Source organism: Otolemur garnettii, unplaced genomic scaffold (genome assembly GCF_000181295.1).
Source record: "Otolemur garnettii isolate 467f Iridium unplaced genomic scaffold, OtoGar3 scaffold00026, whole genome shotgun sequence".
Lineage (NCBI taxonomy): Eukaryota > Metazoa > Chordata > Mammalia > Primates > Galagidae > Otolemur > Otolemur garnettii.
Genome location: NW_003852421.1, coordinates 11831111 through 11850221, shown reverse-complemented (window position 1 = coordinate 11850221; position 19111 = coordinate 11831111). Strand labels below are relative to the sequence as shown.

General features: G+C 43.3%; 1 protein-coding gene across 2 annotated transcripts in view; it reads right to left on the bottom strand.

Moving 5' to 3' along the window:
* JARID2 (jumonji and AT-rich interaction domain containing 2) overlaps positions 1-19111 on the bottom strand; it is a 285849-nt gene that overhangs the window by 60502 nt on the left and 206236 nt on the right. For both annotated transcript variants that reach the window (XM_003788317.2, XM_023512349.1), the window contains one exon: positions 11254-11423. In XM_003788317.2, the coding sequence (XP_003788365.1) occupies positions 11254-11423 (170 nt within the window). The remainder of the gene's footprint in view (positions 1-11253; positions 11424-19111) is intronic.

Genomic DNA, 19111 nt, shown 5'->3' with positions numbered 1-19111 from the left:
ACAGAATAAGGAGCTGCCTGTCCAATAATGCCGATCTTGTAATTACACTGTAAAAATGTGCACATCCAAAAACCAAAAACTAGCCATTGAAAGGGACTCTACATGGAATCTAAAACTGCAATGAAACCTCAGCTCTGGCTGAGGTTGATTACTTGCCATGAGGCTCAGAGCTGTATTCAACTGTGATGTGAGCATGAAGTCTTCAGGCAAAACAGTTTTTATGACCCCAAAGGCTGGGAGAAATGCACGCAAAAGCATCCCCAGCAACCCACACTGTTATCTTTATGCTAATCCATGGTTTCAGTGACAGAAACAACTCCCAGCTATAAAATCATACTGCCATTCTTTGTCTAAGTAAGTGAGCTTTGCTACAGCGATAGCAAAGGCAATTTATCTCCTATCTTCTTTCCCAAATGAGAAAGTAAGCAGAACTGGTCAGGAAGATCTAGTGGGGTGTGGAGGTGCAAAATGAACTCAATGGTTAGAATCTCCTATCTGATCCCACAACAAAGGAAGTGCCACACATTAGGGCAGTACCTGTCCAAACGAGCAACTAAGAGGGTCGGCCCCGCAGAGAGAGTACAATGACTAACACACCACTTTCCCTTCTGGATCTGGCATCTTTGTAATTAAGGCTGAAACATTCCCCTTTGCAACCTTCTCTGTGTTGTTCTCTGCACAGGCAGCTTAAAACACAGACTAATACACATCCAATCCTTTAATGCCATAAGGTTTCTGGGGCCCTTTATCTCAGAGGAATACATGAAGCACATCATACAGCAGCTATGATGGTGCACAGCCTACATAATGTCTCATCAGCACAGTATTTTCTCAAGTTAAGAAGCAGCTGCTTGTTCTACTCACAGCCACTACAGACCAGCAAAGTCTGTATGCAACTTTGCAAACCATATCAAGCCTCTTTAGTTCCCAACAGAGACGATGCACACTCATCTTTCCTGTGGGACATGCACACCAGGGACCTTAGTGCTCCCATTTCTTCCTTTCTTTCCTTTTTTTTTTTTTTAGAGACAGGGTCTCATCATGTCACCCTCCATAGAGTACCATGGCGTCACAGCTCACAGCAACCTCAAACTCCTGGGCTTAAACGTTTCTCTTGCCTCGCCTCCCAAGTAGCTGAGACTATAGGCACCCATTGTTGTTGCTGTTGTTGTAGTAATCATTGTTGTTTGGCAGGCCCCGGGTCAGGTTCGAACCCGCCAGCCCCCCAGTGTATGTGGCCAGCGCCCTAGCTACTGGGCTACAGGCGCCAAGCCAGTGCTGCCATTTCTTAAAGTTTTTCCCACGAATTCCCTAAAAGGATTCCAGAAAAAGACTATGAAGTATTAAGGGACTTTCTAGAAAGTAAGGAAAAAGCTAAAGATAATTTTGAGCAGTACTACTGAATCTGTGCCAGCAGCCACTGGCAGGAAAAAGAGATTTTGCTTTATCTTTAGGGAGAGCAAAACATGTTCACAGGCCAGGTAGCCTGAGGCAGGGAGAATCCTTGGGGTATAAAGTCTTAGGGTCTTAGCAACTGAGCAAGATAGGAGGGCACTTGAAAGCAATCCATCCTTTCCCTTCCCAAACCTCAAAAATTCCAAGGTTTCAAATTTCTTCATTACTAGCTGATAAACTATCCTAGCAAATAATTAGCTTGCTCAGCATAAGTGAGCTAAGTAACACAGACTCTAGAGGAAAACCCAGCATATGAGGAATATGAGGCTGCCTTGATCTGGAGAAAGGAGGGGGCAGCCACTGAAACCACCAAGGCAGGGACATAACACTGTGGAACACACACTTTCAGCATTGCCACTCTAAAAAATTAAGATGCAACACTACTTCTAAGAGACCATCAGAAAAAGGTTGTGTACCACTGTGACAATGTGCCTTCCTCCCTAAAGAGTTTATATAATGTAAAGTATTCCCACCTTGCTCAAGGAGGTTCATTATTACTGCCATAGTGTTCCTGGCAATTGGGAGATTACTTAATTGCTTTCTAGCAGGTTAATCCCCTTTCAGTCTGTGACCTCTAAATCACCCCAGGCTTTTGCATCTGCCCTACTTAGAATTCCTAGTCCTTAATACCCAAGGCTGGTATACTCTATCAAAATATGTGCCCCTTGTCAGTAAGGCCAGCAATGAGCTACGGAGACATCTCCATGGGTGGGCTTTCTCTTCCATTACCTGTAGAAACTCAGCTGGTCTTTTATTTTTGTTTTTTCAGACAGACTCTCACTTTGTCACCCTCCAGAGAGTGCCATAGCATCATAGCTCACAGCAACCTAAAATCTACAAATCAGAATGCATAGCTATTCTTAAAAATGGGACCTCAATCTTAGGCTGGTCTTGAACTCCTGAGCTCAGGTGTCTACCTACCTTGTCCTCCTTGGATTTCCACCACGAATCCTCCCACCCCCATGCGTGGATTATAGGCATGAGCCAGTGCCCAGCTTGGCAGCTCTTTTAGACTGCTCCACCTCAATCTCAAGTCTCGTCTGCTTCTTCTCCACTCCCTCTGCCTAACACCTCACTGGGAAAATATTAAACGAATGTACAGGGCTGGGCACAGTGGCTCACACCTGTAATCCTAGCATGCTGGGAGGCTGAGATGGGAGGATCGCTTGAGCTCAGTAGTTCAAGACCAGCCAGAGCAAGGGTGCAGCCTCATTTCTAAAAAAGAAAAATTAGCTAGAGCTAGATTTGTGGGTGACTGTAGTCTCAGCTACATAGGAGAGGTTGCTGTAAGCTAGGCTGACATCACAACATTCTAGCCAGGGCAACATAGTCTCTGTATCAAAAAAAAAAAAATTATTATTATTATTCATAATGAATAGTAATGATTACTAATATAATAATCACTAATTAAAAAATAAATAAATGTATACCTGACCCTTGGTATCCCAGGGCTCTGCACAACAGTAGATTCAAATAACTACAGACTGAAAATAGAAAAAGTGTTAACTGTGTCCCTACTGAACATGGACATTTTGCTTGTCATTATTCCCTGAATACAGTACAACAACTATTTACATACTATTTACATTGTGCTGTGAATTATAACTAGAGATGATTTAGTATGTGGGAGAATGTGCATCTATGCAAATACTACACCGTGTTATGTCAGGAATTTGTGCATCCGGGGAAAGCAGGGTTCCCAGAACCACTCCCCCAGGACAGCAAGGACGGCTGTAGTTGGATGACTGCCTCGGGCACCACTCTGGTCTATTTTATCCATTAGCAACTCTATAGTAATTGTGTGTTATAGATAATACAAATGAGGACAATCAGGCTGGGAGAAGCTGGAGTTTTCTGCCTAAGACCCACGAACCTGTTCACTTAGGATGGCCTCCCCGGCAGCCTCAATCCATTTTCTGCACAGGTGCCAAATTCAAATTCATCCTCCCCTTTTTTTTGAGAGTCTCATTCTGTTGACCCAGGCTAGAGTGTTGTAGTGTCAACACTCTATGAGTGTTGAGAATCTCATTCTTGCTCAGGGTCATCTCAAACTTGTGAGCGAAGTGAGGGAGGCTTGTCCACCCACCTCAGCCTCCCAGAATGCTAGCTAGGATTCAGAAATGAGGAACCTTGCTTGAACCGAAACCATCTTCAGACCTCCTGGGCATATCACATTACCGTTCAGTTGGAGAACCCAGATATGTATACTATGTCCTTCCTTGCTTTAACTCCAGGCCTCCAAGGAGTAAATGCTAACACCCATCCAAACTTTAGCGGAGCTTCGTTCTGCAGGACTCCTCAATGCCATTCCTTTCCTGCAAATGTTCCTAATACACTCAAGAACCACCTTAAATGTCACTTCCTTTGTGCAGCCATCCCACACAGCTTGTGGCAGAGCTCTCTTCCCATTTTTTAGGAGTACACAAGGCTCAACCCCCCTACCACCTGATACTGCTTTCATGTGTCTAATTTCTGTTTTCTAGATGTCTAGCACATACAAAGGGTTCAATAAAGGTTTGCTGAATTAATCAGTAATTGAATGACAGCTGATCACTGAAGATTCCGTAAGACAGGGGAAACAAAAGGCAGGCAGTCCCCAAACAAGAAGGCATTGTTCCATAATGGCTGACAGTGAGGTTATTTACCAGAAACTCTCCATAAAAAGCCTCCCTTTACCAGCCTCGCTGTGGCACTGATCTGTGATGCCAACAGTCACAAGAAGGAACTGTGTGTAGGTTTGTGTGTTTCCGGAGTCCCCTTTGGGAATCTCCCTTGTTTGCAGTGCCCCGTAAAGAGGAAAATGTAAATAAGAGAGTCATTTAACCTGCCAGTGCTCTGCTGCATTAAGCTCTTTTTAATCTGTTAATAATCATAGTCAGAACAAAGAGGAGACGACAGAACTCATTAAGAATAACGAGAGTGGTGACAGGGAATACAGCGATGGTACGAATCACTGCGTGCAGCACGCGCAGAAACCCTCTTCCCCGCCTGTGCCAGAGAAAGATACTAATTATGCCTCTGGCAAGAGACATGTGGACCCTTCAAAGCAGCTATTTAAAGATAAATACACTGCGGGCAAACACTTCAGGACCGGCTGCAACATTCATTTCACCCTCCTTTCCTTTAGAAATTTTAGGTCATGGTATTAAACAGGAAAGAAACCAGCCTTGTCAAACTTAGCTCAGAGGTCCCCAAATGTTTTAAAACACAATTTGTTAAAATCTCTTGAGCTTTTTTCACCCAGAATGACTAAGTGGTATGTTTACATATTCTATACTGAGCCAGTATACAGGGTTTTCCCCCCTCCCCACAAGGTTTTCCTTGAGGATTACTTAATGGGAGTTAGGGGGAGAGAAGGCATGGTCTTGGCTCTCTTGTCATCATTAATGGATAATGAACAACAAGGTTTAAAGAACTCCATTCGCTGTCTTTCCCCTCAGCCTCACAATTTATTCTCTCGTCCATATTCCAAATCAGTGCCGAGATTCTTAAAGGTAATAATTGGGGACGGGAGGGGGAAAAATGACCTGTAATCCTTGGCAACAAACATCACTTCCAGGTCTTTGATTTGATTCCTTCATTATTTCTGCAGCCAGACTTTCTCTCCTATAAATAATGAGCTTATTAAAGACTGCCTCCTTTACCCTAACAGGGCCGCTGTCACCCAAGGGTGATGGACTGACTGGGCTCCCTGTGGTGAACACTAGGTCTGGGCCTCTGACAAGCTGTGTTTGGTTTGGAATCAGCAACAACCGCCACCCAAAAAAAAAAAAAAAAAAAAAAGGCATTACAATGCAGGTGTAATAAGGTTAATGGGATTCCCACCTGCCAACTTTGCCTGAAAAGGCTTCAGATGAGGCAGATAGTTAACTGTTGGATATACGTCATCAGCAGCTGATTATCAAAAAGTTAGAAATATATCAAAATGTAAATGAGGAATGAGATAAATAATGAGACATCCACAAAATGAAACATGGTTAAACTATTAAAATGATATGACAGACATTTATGTGACACGATTAAATAGGAAAACCGACTATAAAAATAAAAGTATAATGTAGTATCATTTCGGGGAGAATAGGTATTATATATGCACATAGAGACAAGAGATATTCACAAGGAGGAGGGGGTTACCCGGTGGTTGTCAGTGGGTGATGGAGGGAGGCTATTTGAGTTTATTCTATTTCCTACATTATCTATGGTTTCTGGTAATATTCATTAGATAAACAGAAAATAAAGAAGTTCAACACCTTGTTTTTTTTTCATTTAAAATTCATAGAAAATTATCACAGTCCCACAACACTAGGGATCAAGTATTTAACCCTTGTACACTTCGAAATACAAGTTTTAATTAGTGCAAGCTGTTACATATTAAAATATGCCATCTTATGTCACCAAATCAATCTGACGTCCAGGGTCACAAAGTATCACAGAATTCATCTGTCATTTGGAACTTGTAGAGCCAGACCCAGGTAAACACACCTGTCCTCATGAAAATATGACAATTCAAAGCTGGCTCATTTTTAATACCACAGATTTAAAAACTAAAGGAGAAACAGTAAAAGAGTATAATTGTCCTTATTTATACCAGTTAAAAACAAATAACAAAACCTGTTGTTATTGCCCAGCTCTAAATGGAGGAATAAATTCCAAGAATCAAAGCACATCTAAAAAACTGTTTTAAAGATCTCCTACATTTCATATTATTTAAATCTTTACTGCATCTGACATATCAAAGAAGTAAATTCTATTAAAAGATGTTTCTCTTCTCTCTAGAATCTCAAAACTTCTAAAACGGGGTACTTTTCTTGGTAATTTCTCTAGATGCCATTTATTTGGACAAAAAGAATGCCTCTCCAACTAAGGTCCACTCCCAATTTCCTACAACTAAAAAAAGTTACGTTAAACAACAATGCATCCACAGTACAGATGGCGCCAATACACACATTCCTCTCCACAATCACACGCCACACCCTGGTACGTTTCTCTACTTCCCCACTTTGGGGACCTAAAAACAATAGTCACAACCACTCCACAGTAAAGCCTCACATGACTAACTTCCATGATCGACAGAACAATGTTCAGACTCTCTAATGTAACAGATCAGCCAATCTTGTGGAGGCATAGACCATTGTTTCATGATTTATATAAAGCAATCTCCCCAAAGGAATTCCAGATATCAAAATCCCTTTCCTGGGCAGGTGTGGTGGCTCACTCCTTAATTATAAGTTATCTGGGAGGCCAAGGTTGGAGGGTCCCTTGAGCCCAGGAGCTGTAGGTTGCAGTGAGCTAAGATGATGCCACTGCATTCCAGGCTGGGCAACACAGGAAGTCTCCATACTATCCCTACCCAAAAAAATCCCTTCTCTAAAGAAAAGTAATTGATAGTTCAGTCATAGGCAGCCTTTTAAAAAATCTAGGTCCAACTACATTAAACAGCCAAGGTTCAATAAAGTCACAAAATAAGAGCCCCATCACCAGAGAAATGTTATTGTTTTGAAGCTATCTTGCTGCTGCTAATGAATGCTACTGACCCTTCGAAGACTCTGCTCAAACTCCTTCCTCAGAGTACCTGGTCCCCCTCTCTTTCCATCCCTGATGATACCACTCGCAACCCTACCAGTCTCGAGGCCATTTTTCTCCTCGTCCCTTCATGGCCAATCCACCCCTAGATTAGGTCATATTTTGTTCTTGCATCTTCCTTTCCAGCTTCATACTCAACATACTTCACACTTGACCAACGCACTACATAAAACATAATGGAGATACATTGGTGGGAAGCCCATCAAGACCCAGGGATCCACAGCTACTACAGAAACAAGAATATAATCACTCTCCTTCCTTCTGCCTTGAAAGTCACCAAAGGCTATCCACAAGCCTACAATGTCAAGTGTAAGCCTTAGTTCTTTGTTTTCTCCTCCCTAATAATTAAGTCCCAAAGGCCACTGGTAAAGCGGGTCAACTGCGGAAAGGATGGAGCAAGGAGTAGCTGTGGGTACTGGAGCCAAGTGAGAAGAGTTACAGAGATGCAGAGACAGCAGGAGGTGGGGAAGACTGAGAAGACTGAGCAAATAAATATATTAAGGGTAAGAGGAACAAAGTTTTCTCAAGGTTGAATAGAGAATGGAAGAAAGTCAGACAAACACTTTGGTGTTATAATGAAATTGGAAACTCCATGTTAACTCACAATTTTAATAAACACAGAGCTCTAGAGATATATCTTGATATACTGAATGGAGCATGGAACACACACACACAACCTCAGTCCAGAGAGCAGGCCTAAGAGAAGTGATATTCTAACAGCTTCCAAGATACCTAAGCTCAGATATAGGCTTCTAGGGGGCAGAAGAAACCCAGATTCTCTGGATAAAGGGCCGATTCCAGGGCTGAAGGCAGGGAAGTGTAGAATGAGCCTGGTGTGTTTCGTTGTGCTAGGAACAAGGCTCAATGGATGACAGGAACATGTCAAAAGGACACAAACACCAGGCTAAAGGAGCTTCACAGATCATAATCTGGGATCTGGTACAATGTGAACATTGAAATAAATAACGATAGTAACAGATTATATCCCTTTAAATAAAATATGAGTATCAACAGATACTTAGAAAAAGTCTGATGAGAAATGAAATATATAGGGGCGGTGCCTGTGGCTCAAAAGGGTAGGGCGCCAGCCCCCATATGCCAGAGGTGATAGGTTCAAACCCAGGCTGGCCCCCCACAAAAAAAAAATTAAAAAAAAAAAAAAAAAGAAATGAAATATACATACATAGCTTCAAAGAAGCTGCCCCCAAAATACTTTATAAATTACAAAGTTTGAAAAAGATAACTTTACACTGGATATAAACACGTGTCATCTACAAGGGACAGACTGAAATTATGTGCTACCAAGAGGACACAAGAACGAAGCCTGACTTCTGTGATGGTCCTGCCAAATTCACAAACCTGAGCGCAATCATGAGGAAGCACCAGGCAACCCAATCTAAGGGTATTCTACAAAATAACTGACCTATAATCTTCAAGTGTCAGTGTCATCGAAGACTGAGTCTGTGGAACTGTTCTAGACAAGACAGACTACAGATCAGGCATCCTCAAACTACGGCCCATGGGCCACATGCGGCCTGCCAGGTGTTTTTGCCACAGCTGCCTGTCCTGCTTAGTAGCTGACTCGTCCCAGGGCCCGCAGTCTGCCCTCCAAAGGTCTAAGGGACAGTGAACTGGCCCCCTGTTTAAAAAGTTTGAGGATCCCTGCTACAGACAGTTAAAGGCACTGCACTTAATTCTGAATAGGATCCTTCCACCCCAAACCAAGGCATGCGAAAGCACTCAAAAGAACATGACATCGATTTCTCTTTCCCAACTTGTAAGATGGCACGTGAAAAAGTTGAGAAACTAGTTCCCAAAGAGAAGAAACCTGAGACCAAGAAGGGGAACCCACTGCAGCCAAAATCCAGTTCTGATCAGAGGAATAGAAAGGTTCCTACTCTGCCACGTATTCCAGAAAGATGGTGTGTAAGAGGAAATACACCATGGCTAAATCCAAGATTGAAAAGAGAAAGAAGCTGAAGGTCCTTGCCACTGTTACAAAAGCAGATGGTGGGGACAAGAATGGTGGTACTCGGGAGGTTAAACTTCACAAAATGCCTAGACGTTATCCCACAAAGGATGTGCCTAGAAAGTTATTAAGCTACGGCAAAATACCATTCAATCAGCATGTGAGAAAACTGCAATCTCTCATTACACCCAGGACCATTCTGATTATCCTCACCGGGCATCACAGAGGCAAAAGGGCGGTTTTCCTAAAGCAACTATGTAGTGGCTTGCTACTTAAGACTGCATCTCTGGTCTTCGATCGAGTTCCTCCACCAAAGACACACGAAAAATTTGTTATCGCCACCACCACAAAAATTGACAGCAGTAATGTTAAAATCCCAAAGCATCTTACTGTTTATTTCAAGAAGCAGCAGCTAAGCTGGGCACAGTGGCTCACGCCTGCAATCCCAGCACTTTGGAAGCCTGAGGCAGATGGATCACCTGAGCTCACAAGTTCAAGACCAGCCTGAGGTAGAGTGAGACCTTGTCTCTAAAAATAGATGGGTGTTGTGGTGGGTACCTATAGTCCCCCCTGCTTGGGAGGCAGAGGCAAGAGAATTGCTTGAGCTCAAGAGTCTGAGGTTGCTGTGAGCTGTAACACCATGACACTTTACTAAGGGTGACAAAGCAAGACTCTGTCTCAAAACAAATAAAAATAATAAAGCAGCAGCAGCAGCTGCAGAAGCCCAGACACCAGGAAGGTGAGATCTGAACCACAGAAAAAGAAATATGAGATAACAGAACAATGCAAATTTCATCAAAAAGCTGTGGACTCAAAAATTTTACTGAAAATCAAAGCTATTCCTCAGCTCCAGGGCTACCTGCAATCTGTGCTTGCCCTGACAAATAGTTTGCCTCATAAACTGGGGTTTCAAATTTCTCCAAAAGAACTTAATTAAATGGCTGACAAATTATAAAAAAAAAAAAAAAAGAAGAAGAAGGTGACATAGATGGTTGAGGATTGCCCTGTGGACTTCCCAGTTCAACGGTTATAGGAGAATGCCTTTTTTTGAAGGAAATATACTGTAATATATTCAGTAAGGGGGTGATAGCTGGAAACTTACTCTCAAAAAGTCAGGAAAAAAAAGTTATTTTTAAGGTACTTAAATCTTTCTGTGACTTATTTCAAAATGTTTAATAAAAACTAAACCCTGAGCTTCTACCAATGTCCTATAGCAAAGACCTTCCCTTTGTATTCATTTTCTTTCCACTAGCCTCACCAAGGAACCCCGCCACGTTCATGACTTCCCATTTCTCCCTCCATCATATCCTCCAGAAAAGCCTCCTCATTCTCTGATAATCTGCTTAGTTCTTTCCTGACTGTTGTTAGAAAACACAGTTCCTATAATAAACCTTCCCCAATGAGCCTCTTTGAATCCCAAACCAGCACCTGGCCTCCATCAACTGGTCCTACTCACAAACATGACCAGTACTTTTACTGTTCTACCCCTGTTTTTCTTTCTTTCTTTTTCTGTTTTTTTTTTTTTGGAGACAGAGCCTCAAGCTGTCCCCCTGGGTAGAGTGCCGTGGCTTCACTGCTCACGGCAACCTCCAACTCCTGGGCTTAAGCAAGTCACCTGCCCTGTCTCCCAAGTAGCTGGGACCACAGGAGCCCGCCACAATGCTTGTCTATTTTTGTTGTTGTTGTAGCCATCATTGTTGTTTGGCAGGTCCAGGCTGGATTCGAACCCACCACCTTAGGTATATGTGGCTGGTGCCTTAGCCACTTGAGCCACAGGCGCCAAGCCCCCTGTTTTTCTGAACATGGCACAGGGCTGGGAGAACAAGAAGCCCCTGGTTGCCGTGGGCTCACTAACTGACAGGCCTTAGGAAGCAGTAGAGAAGGGGTCTTCACTTTCATCCACAAGACCCCCACCGAGAAAAGCTACTTAATAAAACAAAAAGAAAAGTCAGCAATGGGTGGCAGGGAGAAAAATTATTAAAATCCTAAGCTGAAAACTGTGCAGTGGGACGCCAAGATGGAGGATATCAGAGTTAAGTGAAAACAGATGAAATATGAAGATTCAACAAACATATGGTACAAAAACCACACCCAGAAGGCACCTCTAGGTAGGATTCCTCTCTTTCCATTCTCCCTCAAACAAGCCTGGGGACTGAAGGATGAATGTGGCAGAGAGCCATGCCTGTGATTGCATTTCTTCTCTTTCAGCCAGGTCAATCCTTGCAGATGAACTAGTCATGTCTTACCTCGAAGGCAGAGAAAGGTAAGAAAATCTTCTGTCTTGGGCTTCCTTTTTGAGAGGTCCGAAATCTGAGTAACTGGAGGGGGTAGCAAAGGCTCCGCTATCTTGACTGGAGTTGTGCTGGGACTGTTCGGCTGAGATTGAGCAAACTTCCTTTGTGCTTGCAGCCTGGGCCTGTAAAAGCAAAGGAAAATTAAAAATAAATTAAGCAGAGACCCAAGGAGATAGACCTACATGCAGCAATAAAATCATGACACATAAGGGGGAAAAGATCCTATTTCAAGCAAACTATTTCTAATTAAGGTTCTACATCACGCTCTCTTAAACCATAGCTTGCTTGAAAGAGCAAAAAAAACCGTGTCGAGGGCTGTTTTGTACGTGGATATAAAACATGTGCTATGGACATGGGTATGTGTGTGCATAAACTACACGTGTGCTCCATAAAACTGCACACGGTGTTTTACGGCACAGGATTAATGGTGCTGTGCTTTTTATTTTATTTCAGTCCACAGTAGAGAAGGAAAACCAGGTTACCCCGCTGCATGCAAAGAACATGCCCTGCTTTCCTCCGACAGGAGCACAAACACGCAATTCTCCTCTTGCTGTGTCCTTAGTACAGTCCACCTTTACCCCACAACCCACCACCGCCCCAGTCTTCAACTCCAGATGGAAGTGTGTCAACCTCCCATGTCTTCTGAACTCACCCATAAAAGGTCACCACAGTGACTGCCGTTTGTAATAGAGAACAAAACAACGACAAAAAGGTCCCTTTAGTTTGCTGGGTAACCCCAAATTATGGGTGACACTCTGCTGACAGAGCTGAATGAAAACTCTTTGTATAGATTTCCACCGGAGTGGGGTGTGGGGGTGGGTAATTTACCCTTCACGTCTCTTCCCCCTTACAATCCCACATTAAGTCCCTAACCTATTTGCTTGATACCTACAGAGTACAACTCACGTTTCCTTGATTAGACACTTCACCTTTCATCTGAAAAATCTTATGTGTAAGACATTCCTTAAAATCAATCTGAATCTTGATCAATCTTAGAAAAGTTTCTTTCCTTTCCTTCTTTATTTACACTGTACCCAACAGTGAAATTTTCCTTTATCTACATAAAAAAGTAGACTAACATATTTTTACTACGTGGCTAACTAAACTGACACATTTATAATAAACTGCCTAATACTAGAGCTCTAACTCTAACTGAAGGATCTCAATGTTGTAACAGCAAACACTCCCAGGAAAGAGAACTTGCTTGTGTGCTACTTCAAGCTGTCTATCTAGACTTGTTGACTGAGATGCTCAACAAATATTATTTGAAGACAGGAAAACAACACAAAGAACCCAGAAGCAGTCTTGTGGTATATGGCTTTAAAAAAGACCTAGTTAGAATCCCAAACACCATGTTGGACGGGAAATGCTGCCCATTCAAAAAATAATTAAATAACAAAATTAAATAAAGCACAAGTCCTTGAAGACTTATTGTAGGGAATACATTATATAACACAGAAAGCATAGTATCTTAAACTGTGATGGTTAAAATACTGTTAACAAGGTGGCACCTGCGGTTCAAAGGAGTAGGGTGTAGGCCCCATATGCCAGAGGTGGCGGGTTCAAACCCAGCCCCGGCCAAAAACTGCAAAAAAATTTAAAAAAAAATACTGTTAACATTTTTAAATAACATGCTAATAGTATTTAAGAACTTCCTAGAGCAAAATATACACACTGTCTCTCTCACTGTTTTCCATTTTGTGAAAACTAATACCTCTACATTTAAACTCATAATTCCCCATACTCGCTACTCAAAAATACTTGGTGCCAAAAATTTACATGGTACATCTATTCTTGCCTAGCCTAATTAGTAAGATTGTTTTCTTGATTCAACTTCTCCTTTAACCTTCACTTCCCTTGTACCCTAACCAGTACCTATTCTTGGCTCTCCTTACGACCCACCAAACACACTACTATCTAGACCACACACGTATTCCCCACATAAATACACATTTGAAGAAAGCATAACTACCTCAGCTACTTACTGGGTAATCTTTGTGTAGTCTCTGAAACATCTACATGCATCACACATCATCAAAAAACAATCTAGAACCCAACAATGAACCCAACCAGAAATAGTCACATTAACAAATATCAAGAGAAAGTTGATCAAGTTGAGCATAAATTCCCGAGCTATGGTATAATAAAGGGAATAAAGTGATGCCATTATCTCCATGTTATGGTTTTTGCAACCAACTATGACCTTAAGACATAACGGACCACAGTACGGAGCTGAGGAAGCAGCTAAGCCCAGAGGGAGCACTGAGAGGTCAAAGACAGGGTGCCGGGAGCTCTATAGACAACTCTAGAGTGATGCTCCTCTAACTCCCTGACACGAGGAATAGTTCTGACTTGGTAATTTTTTCCCCTTTAAATATTCTATCTGTTGGAAGGCTGTATTATTTAATAGCACTGGAAAATTAAACTAGGGAAGAAAAAGACATAAGGCAAACCCTAAATGCAAACCCTAATTTATTGTGAGACGTGAAATCAGTCAAACTACAGGCTCACTCTCAATTTCTGTACCCAACTCACGGGTGGGCTACACAGTCTTAGAGGAAGGGAAGGCTAGAGAAAACTGTCCACTCTCCGACACTTCCTCCAGGAGGACTGACACCAACAGAACTACCTTCCTTTTACAGCAAGGCTTCTCTTTTGCATCAACCTTCTTGTTTTAAAACAAACAAAAAAAAGTTGTTCTATTTTTTGTTCTACTGAAAAGTTGTTTTAATTGGCAATTACATAATGTATACATCTTCATTGGAATGGACACAATTCACACTCTTGAGTACTGCAGGAAGTTTACAGAAAGACTGCCTGTGTGTGAACAGGATGTTAGCGTTCGCTGCTTTTTTAGAAGTCAGGGAAAACAAACGCCACACATGATGGGAAGACTCCGCAGCCATAATGCAAAACAAACAAGTAAACACAGACGAAGCCCAGACGACACAGGGAAGCACAGTGAGATAGTTTATAATTCCGGGACCTCAAAGACAAACGGCTCCTATCACTGTTCAAATAAAAGGTACTTCGTGCCTGATGACTTTCCCTGTGAGACTAAGAAAAATAAGGCAATAACAGATTAAAAAGTGGCAGCAAAATAAATTATCCCCCAGAGGAAGCAGCCAAGCTCCCAAGTGATTAAGTATTTTGAGACTCAGATGACACCAGGAAGTAGAGAACAAGACAAGCCAGTATCTTTTTTAAATAGGCCAGAAAAATCTGTGCTGTCCGCAAAGGGCAGGTCTGTGGTGTGGCTTTTCCTCCCGCAGAATCCCGGGAGGATTAACAGAGGTGCTGACTCTGCTTTGCTGGCCACACCACCGAGGAGTTAGGAGGATAGGAGGAGTTAGGAGGATACGACTTAGAGTCCAGTCCTCTGAGTGAGCAATCCGAAGGGCGGGGGTATGTTTCAGGGACAGGATTCCTTCTAAAGATTCCCTCTAGGAATGGGGAAGGGGGTCAGATATGCTGGAAACCCACAATTTTGCACCTGGAGATGTTGGGGACAGAAGTGAGGAAGGAGAGAGGGATGCATTCAGCACCCCACGCCCAGCCTTGCAGGGGAGGTAGCAAACCTGTCAGCTGTACCACTTACTGACTCTCTCCCTCCCTTCCAACAGCTGACTAGCACTGTCACCAAAAACACCCCCCCCCAACACTGCACTACTAATATGAATACTGTCTGTTCTAAGACAGAGTCCCAGTTCTTGTTGGGGTTACGGTGAAAAGAGGGCTGAGGGGAAAACCAGGAATGTATGGGAGGAAAACAAGATGTGGAGCCTCAGGTTTAGCCCACAGGGACCTTACTGCCCTGGTAATACAGAGAAAAGTCTAGAGAAGGTGTCTGCCCACACGCAAACCCTGAAAGGAAGCACGACAGCACCAGCACTTTTGTGTTTCTGTTGTATTAACTTTTTAAGGAGTCCCCTAACCTGTATTCTTATGTCCATGAAAACAATTCAATCAAACCCTCCAGCAAACCACGTTAAGTGAAAACTAATAGAGAAGACGTGAATAGTTGATAAACAAATAGAGGGCAGTATTTTATTTACAGTATGGTTAAACTTGGGGTTGTGGCAGTAGAGGGGAGAAAACAAGTTGTCTCCTTTCGGATCATCACTGGGTAGTGTGGGAAGGGGGGGAGAGAGAGAGAGAAGCAAAAAGAAGAGAGATAGAAAGGGGGGAAGAAAGAATTAAAGGACGACAAAATTCAAACTGCAAGTTCAGAAGAATACAAATACAGGCTGCTGTTTCTATTTGGTGATATTTGGGATAAATGTTAAAAGTTAGTAACTTCAGGCCTGTTGCTCAGTGGTTAGGGCACTGGGCACATACACTGGGACTGGCAGGTTCTCTGCCCGGGCCTGCTAAGCAACAATGACAACTACAACAAAAAAATAGCTGAGCGTTGTGGCGGGAGCCTGTAGTCCCAGCTACTTGGGAAGCTGAGGCAAGAGAATCGCTTAAGCCCAAGAGTTGAGGTTGCTGTGAGCTGTGACACCACCAAACTTTACAGAGGGCGACAAAGTGAGACTCTGTCTCAAAGAAAAAAAGGTTACTAACTTCAGTATTTTGAGGGCTCTTAAAAAAGACCCCCTCCAAAACAAACAAACAAACAAACAAACAGCAGCCCCACCCACCCACACACATGAATAACTGGGAAAAGGATGAGAGCTGCCAAGGGCCAAACAGCATGGACAGTCCAACAAATACGACCAGCAGCCAAATATTTGGTTCCTGGGTCAGAACTTTCTCTGCCAGGCCAGAGAAAGGCAAAACTCTGCTGTGAGCAAGGCTGGGGTCAGGGGCGCCAGGCACTCTGGGTAAGGAAGCCTCATGGCTCTTCAGTTATGGAAGGGAAGAGAATTAAAAAATAAATAAATCCACCTTGCTGAGTGAACCCCATGTAAGCCAAATATCTCAAAGAGAAACAAGTACTGAAATGAAAGTCAACTGACAGCCTATGATTGAGACAGAGGCAGTAGGAATGATCTAAAAAGACCTTGCTTACTCAGAACTCTTCCCACCATCCAGAATGCGCGTCCCCTTTACACTTCCATGGCTGGCTTCTTCTCAACCTCTGGGCCAGGCCTGTTACCGCATAATGGAGGCCACTTCCTTCACGTCTCTGCTCAGAAGTTTCCTCCTCAGATCCTTCCGACCCTCCTAAAGCAAAGTACTATATTACCCGAGCCCCAGCACTCAGCCCCAAATCCATTCTGCTGCCCTCGGACGGCCTGCAGCACTCTGTGGTGTAGTCTCTCCTCTGTGACGCCTTCTACTCGTAGATTTACCAAGTAGAGGGGACAAGCCCTACATGAATGCTGAGGAAAAAAGGGAAGAGGAACACTACATGACTGCACACAATTCACAGCTCATCACTCACCAATCACACAACCAGGCACAAGCACAGTGCGCTGAGCAGAGGAGGGACCGAACGGCAATCCAGAGGCATGAGGGACACAGCGATCCAGGCGCATCAGGAGGTAAGGAGGCACATCACTCTGCCCCAGGTAAAGTGAAAAGTGAGTGGCCATCCCAGTAGGCTATCATTCAGTTCCATAAAGAACAAACATGTCTTGAATACAGAGGCTAGTTAAAAAAAGAAATCCACTAAGCACTTGTGGACATGGTCACAATTTCCATCACCACTTGAGAAGTTACCTAGACACTTGCTCATCATCGTCAAGTAAGGTCTGGCGACTCTGGCTCTCATCCCACAGTGTGGCACAAGGCACCCTCCTACCAGTGTGCCACTGAATTCCATTTGCCCTCACACTGCACCACTGTCCATGGGCCCCTATCTGCTAGACCCAGGAAGAGGATCCTGCCACACATACGTCAGATAATCACTGTGCTTCTTAATCAAGCTTGCATGCGCTCCAAAGTGGGAAAGGGCCTCTTCTTTCTCTTTTCCCTTGTACTCCCTAAACTACACAAAAGGTGACCTTGCTTATATGCTGAGCCTCCCACAGCCTCCTCTCATTTGGCATTAGGTGACATCACCAATAGCCAAATGAATGTTTAGACTGTAGCTGGGAACAATGGGAATCCTGGCTACTCGTGAGGATGGCTTGAGGCCAACGGTTCAGGACCAGACTGGGAGACCCTGTCACTTTAAAAAAACAAAACCAATAAAGATAGATTATGAGATGAGACTTATAAATAGAGCCCAAGATGAGCTGACAAAATCCTATGCCAATTATTTTTTTGTTCGGTTAATAGCCTCCCTGTGCCCCTACCTCCCCTCCCCAAATGATGCATTTAGAAGTTTCCTGGGCATCCTGCCATTAGAAGCCTCATAAGAGGGTGGCACTATTTCTCCAGGTTTCCTCTGGAGTCCTCTATAGCGTAGAGTCAACCAGCTTCTCGCTATCTGTGCACTCAATCTCTGGGGTATTCCTAAAAATGGCACAACAGCAATTTCCAGGTTAATTAAATTGCATTTGTGTCCAGAATTCTGATAGTCTGCAAACCCAAGACGGACACAGCACATGCACACATACCGGCTGGGACGGCAGGACCGGGTGGTTTGAAGTGAATGTGCAGCTGGCCCCTTGTTGCGGGACATGCATGCCAAAACATCATTTTATTAACTCAATTTTCCAACATCAAAAATGTAAGCTGATATAAATCCAATTATTTAGATTACATTCCAATTCTAAACAAAAAGCAAGGAATGGGTGGGAGGCAGGGTCTGTTCATTCAAAAAATAAGACACTCTGTGTCTGGCAAATGCAAAATGACCAGCATGGCAGCGCTCTTTGTGACGGTGTGGGAGCGGGCCCTGAAGCTTTGCCAACTTGCTGAAAGGCCTATTCAAGAAAAATTTCCTGTGTTTCCATCCCCCAAATAATTACCCACTCTTCTACCCCCAGACACACACACTACAAACCTGGCAGCCACTCAAAGAAATAAGAGTGTGCCCCTGTGTATGCACTGGAGGTTGTGGGGGGTCGGGCTGGGGATACCCCTACCCAGGGCAAGCTGCCCACCAAATTCAAATGCAAGTGCAGTTGCGGGCAAACCACACAGGATGGCTGTAAACATCCTGAACAGTAAAGAGAAAATAAACACATCCTCAAGTGAACCCAGAGGCTAGCAGAGACCAAGTCATACCAAATGAGTCTGTAATAAGGAGCGCTAGCAGGAGGCTGCGCCTTTGGAAGCTCACATCCCACTCGGTTCTCATAGCTTGAAACTGTCCTGGTTTGATGTGTCAGGTGGTGAGGACATCACAGGATGACAGAAAGGCAGGGCAGCTGGCTCCATGAGAAGAGCCTGCTTCATGGTACTTCTAGAGATCAAGCTATACTGACTGGTCCACAGGCCTCATTACTTGCTTTACATATAAACAGATGAAATAGTTTGTTTATGCTAAAAACCACAGGATATTAAATATTTGCAGCACTTGTCTTAATTAAGTTACATAGGGAGCCATTCAGACTAAGTTGGCCACGGCTCGATCTGCCTAAAGGAACTTTTTGTTGGTTGAATCCCCTCTTAAGATGAATCCTTATTAAGTTTTGCTTGGTCAGAGTGGTACAAGAAAAACAGCAGTGGTTATCATAAAACCGGAGTTTTAGTTCAACTAATTTATCATCTAGGGCAAGTTGGGCCTTTTACCTCACTTAAATTATTATTGTTATTTTGTTTTAAGGATGACTACAAAAAAGGTAAACAAACTAAGGCCCTGTCTACCTTCGAAGCCATCTGTGATCTCAGACCTCCTCTATAAAACAAGGGCTATCTTGAATATAGTAACTATTGTCACTTCTTTGGATCTGTGATTTCCCAATTCTAGACA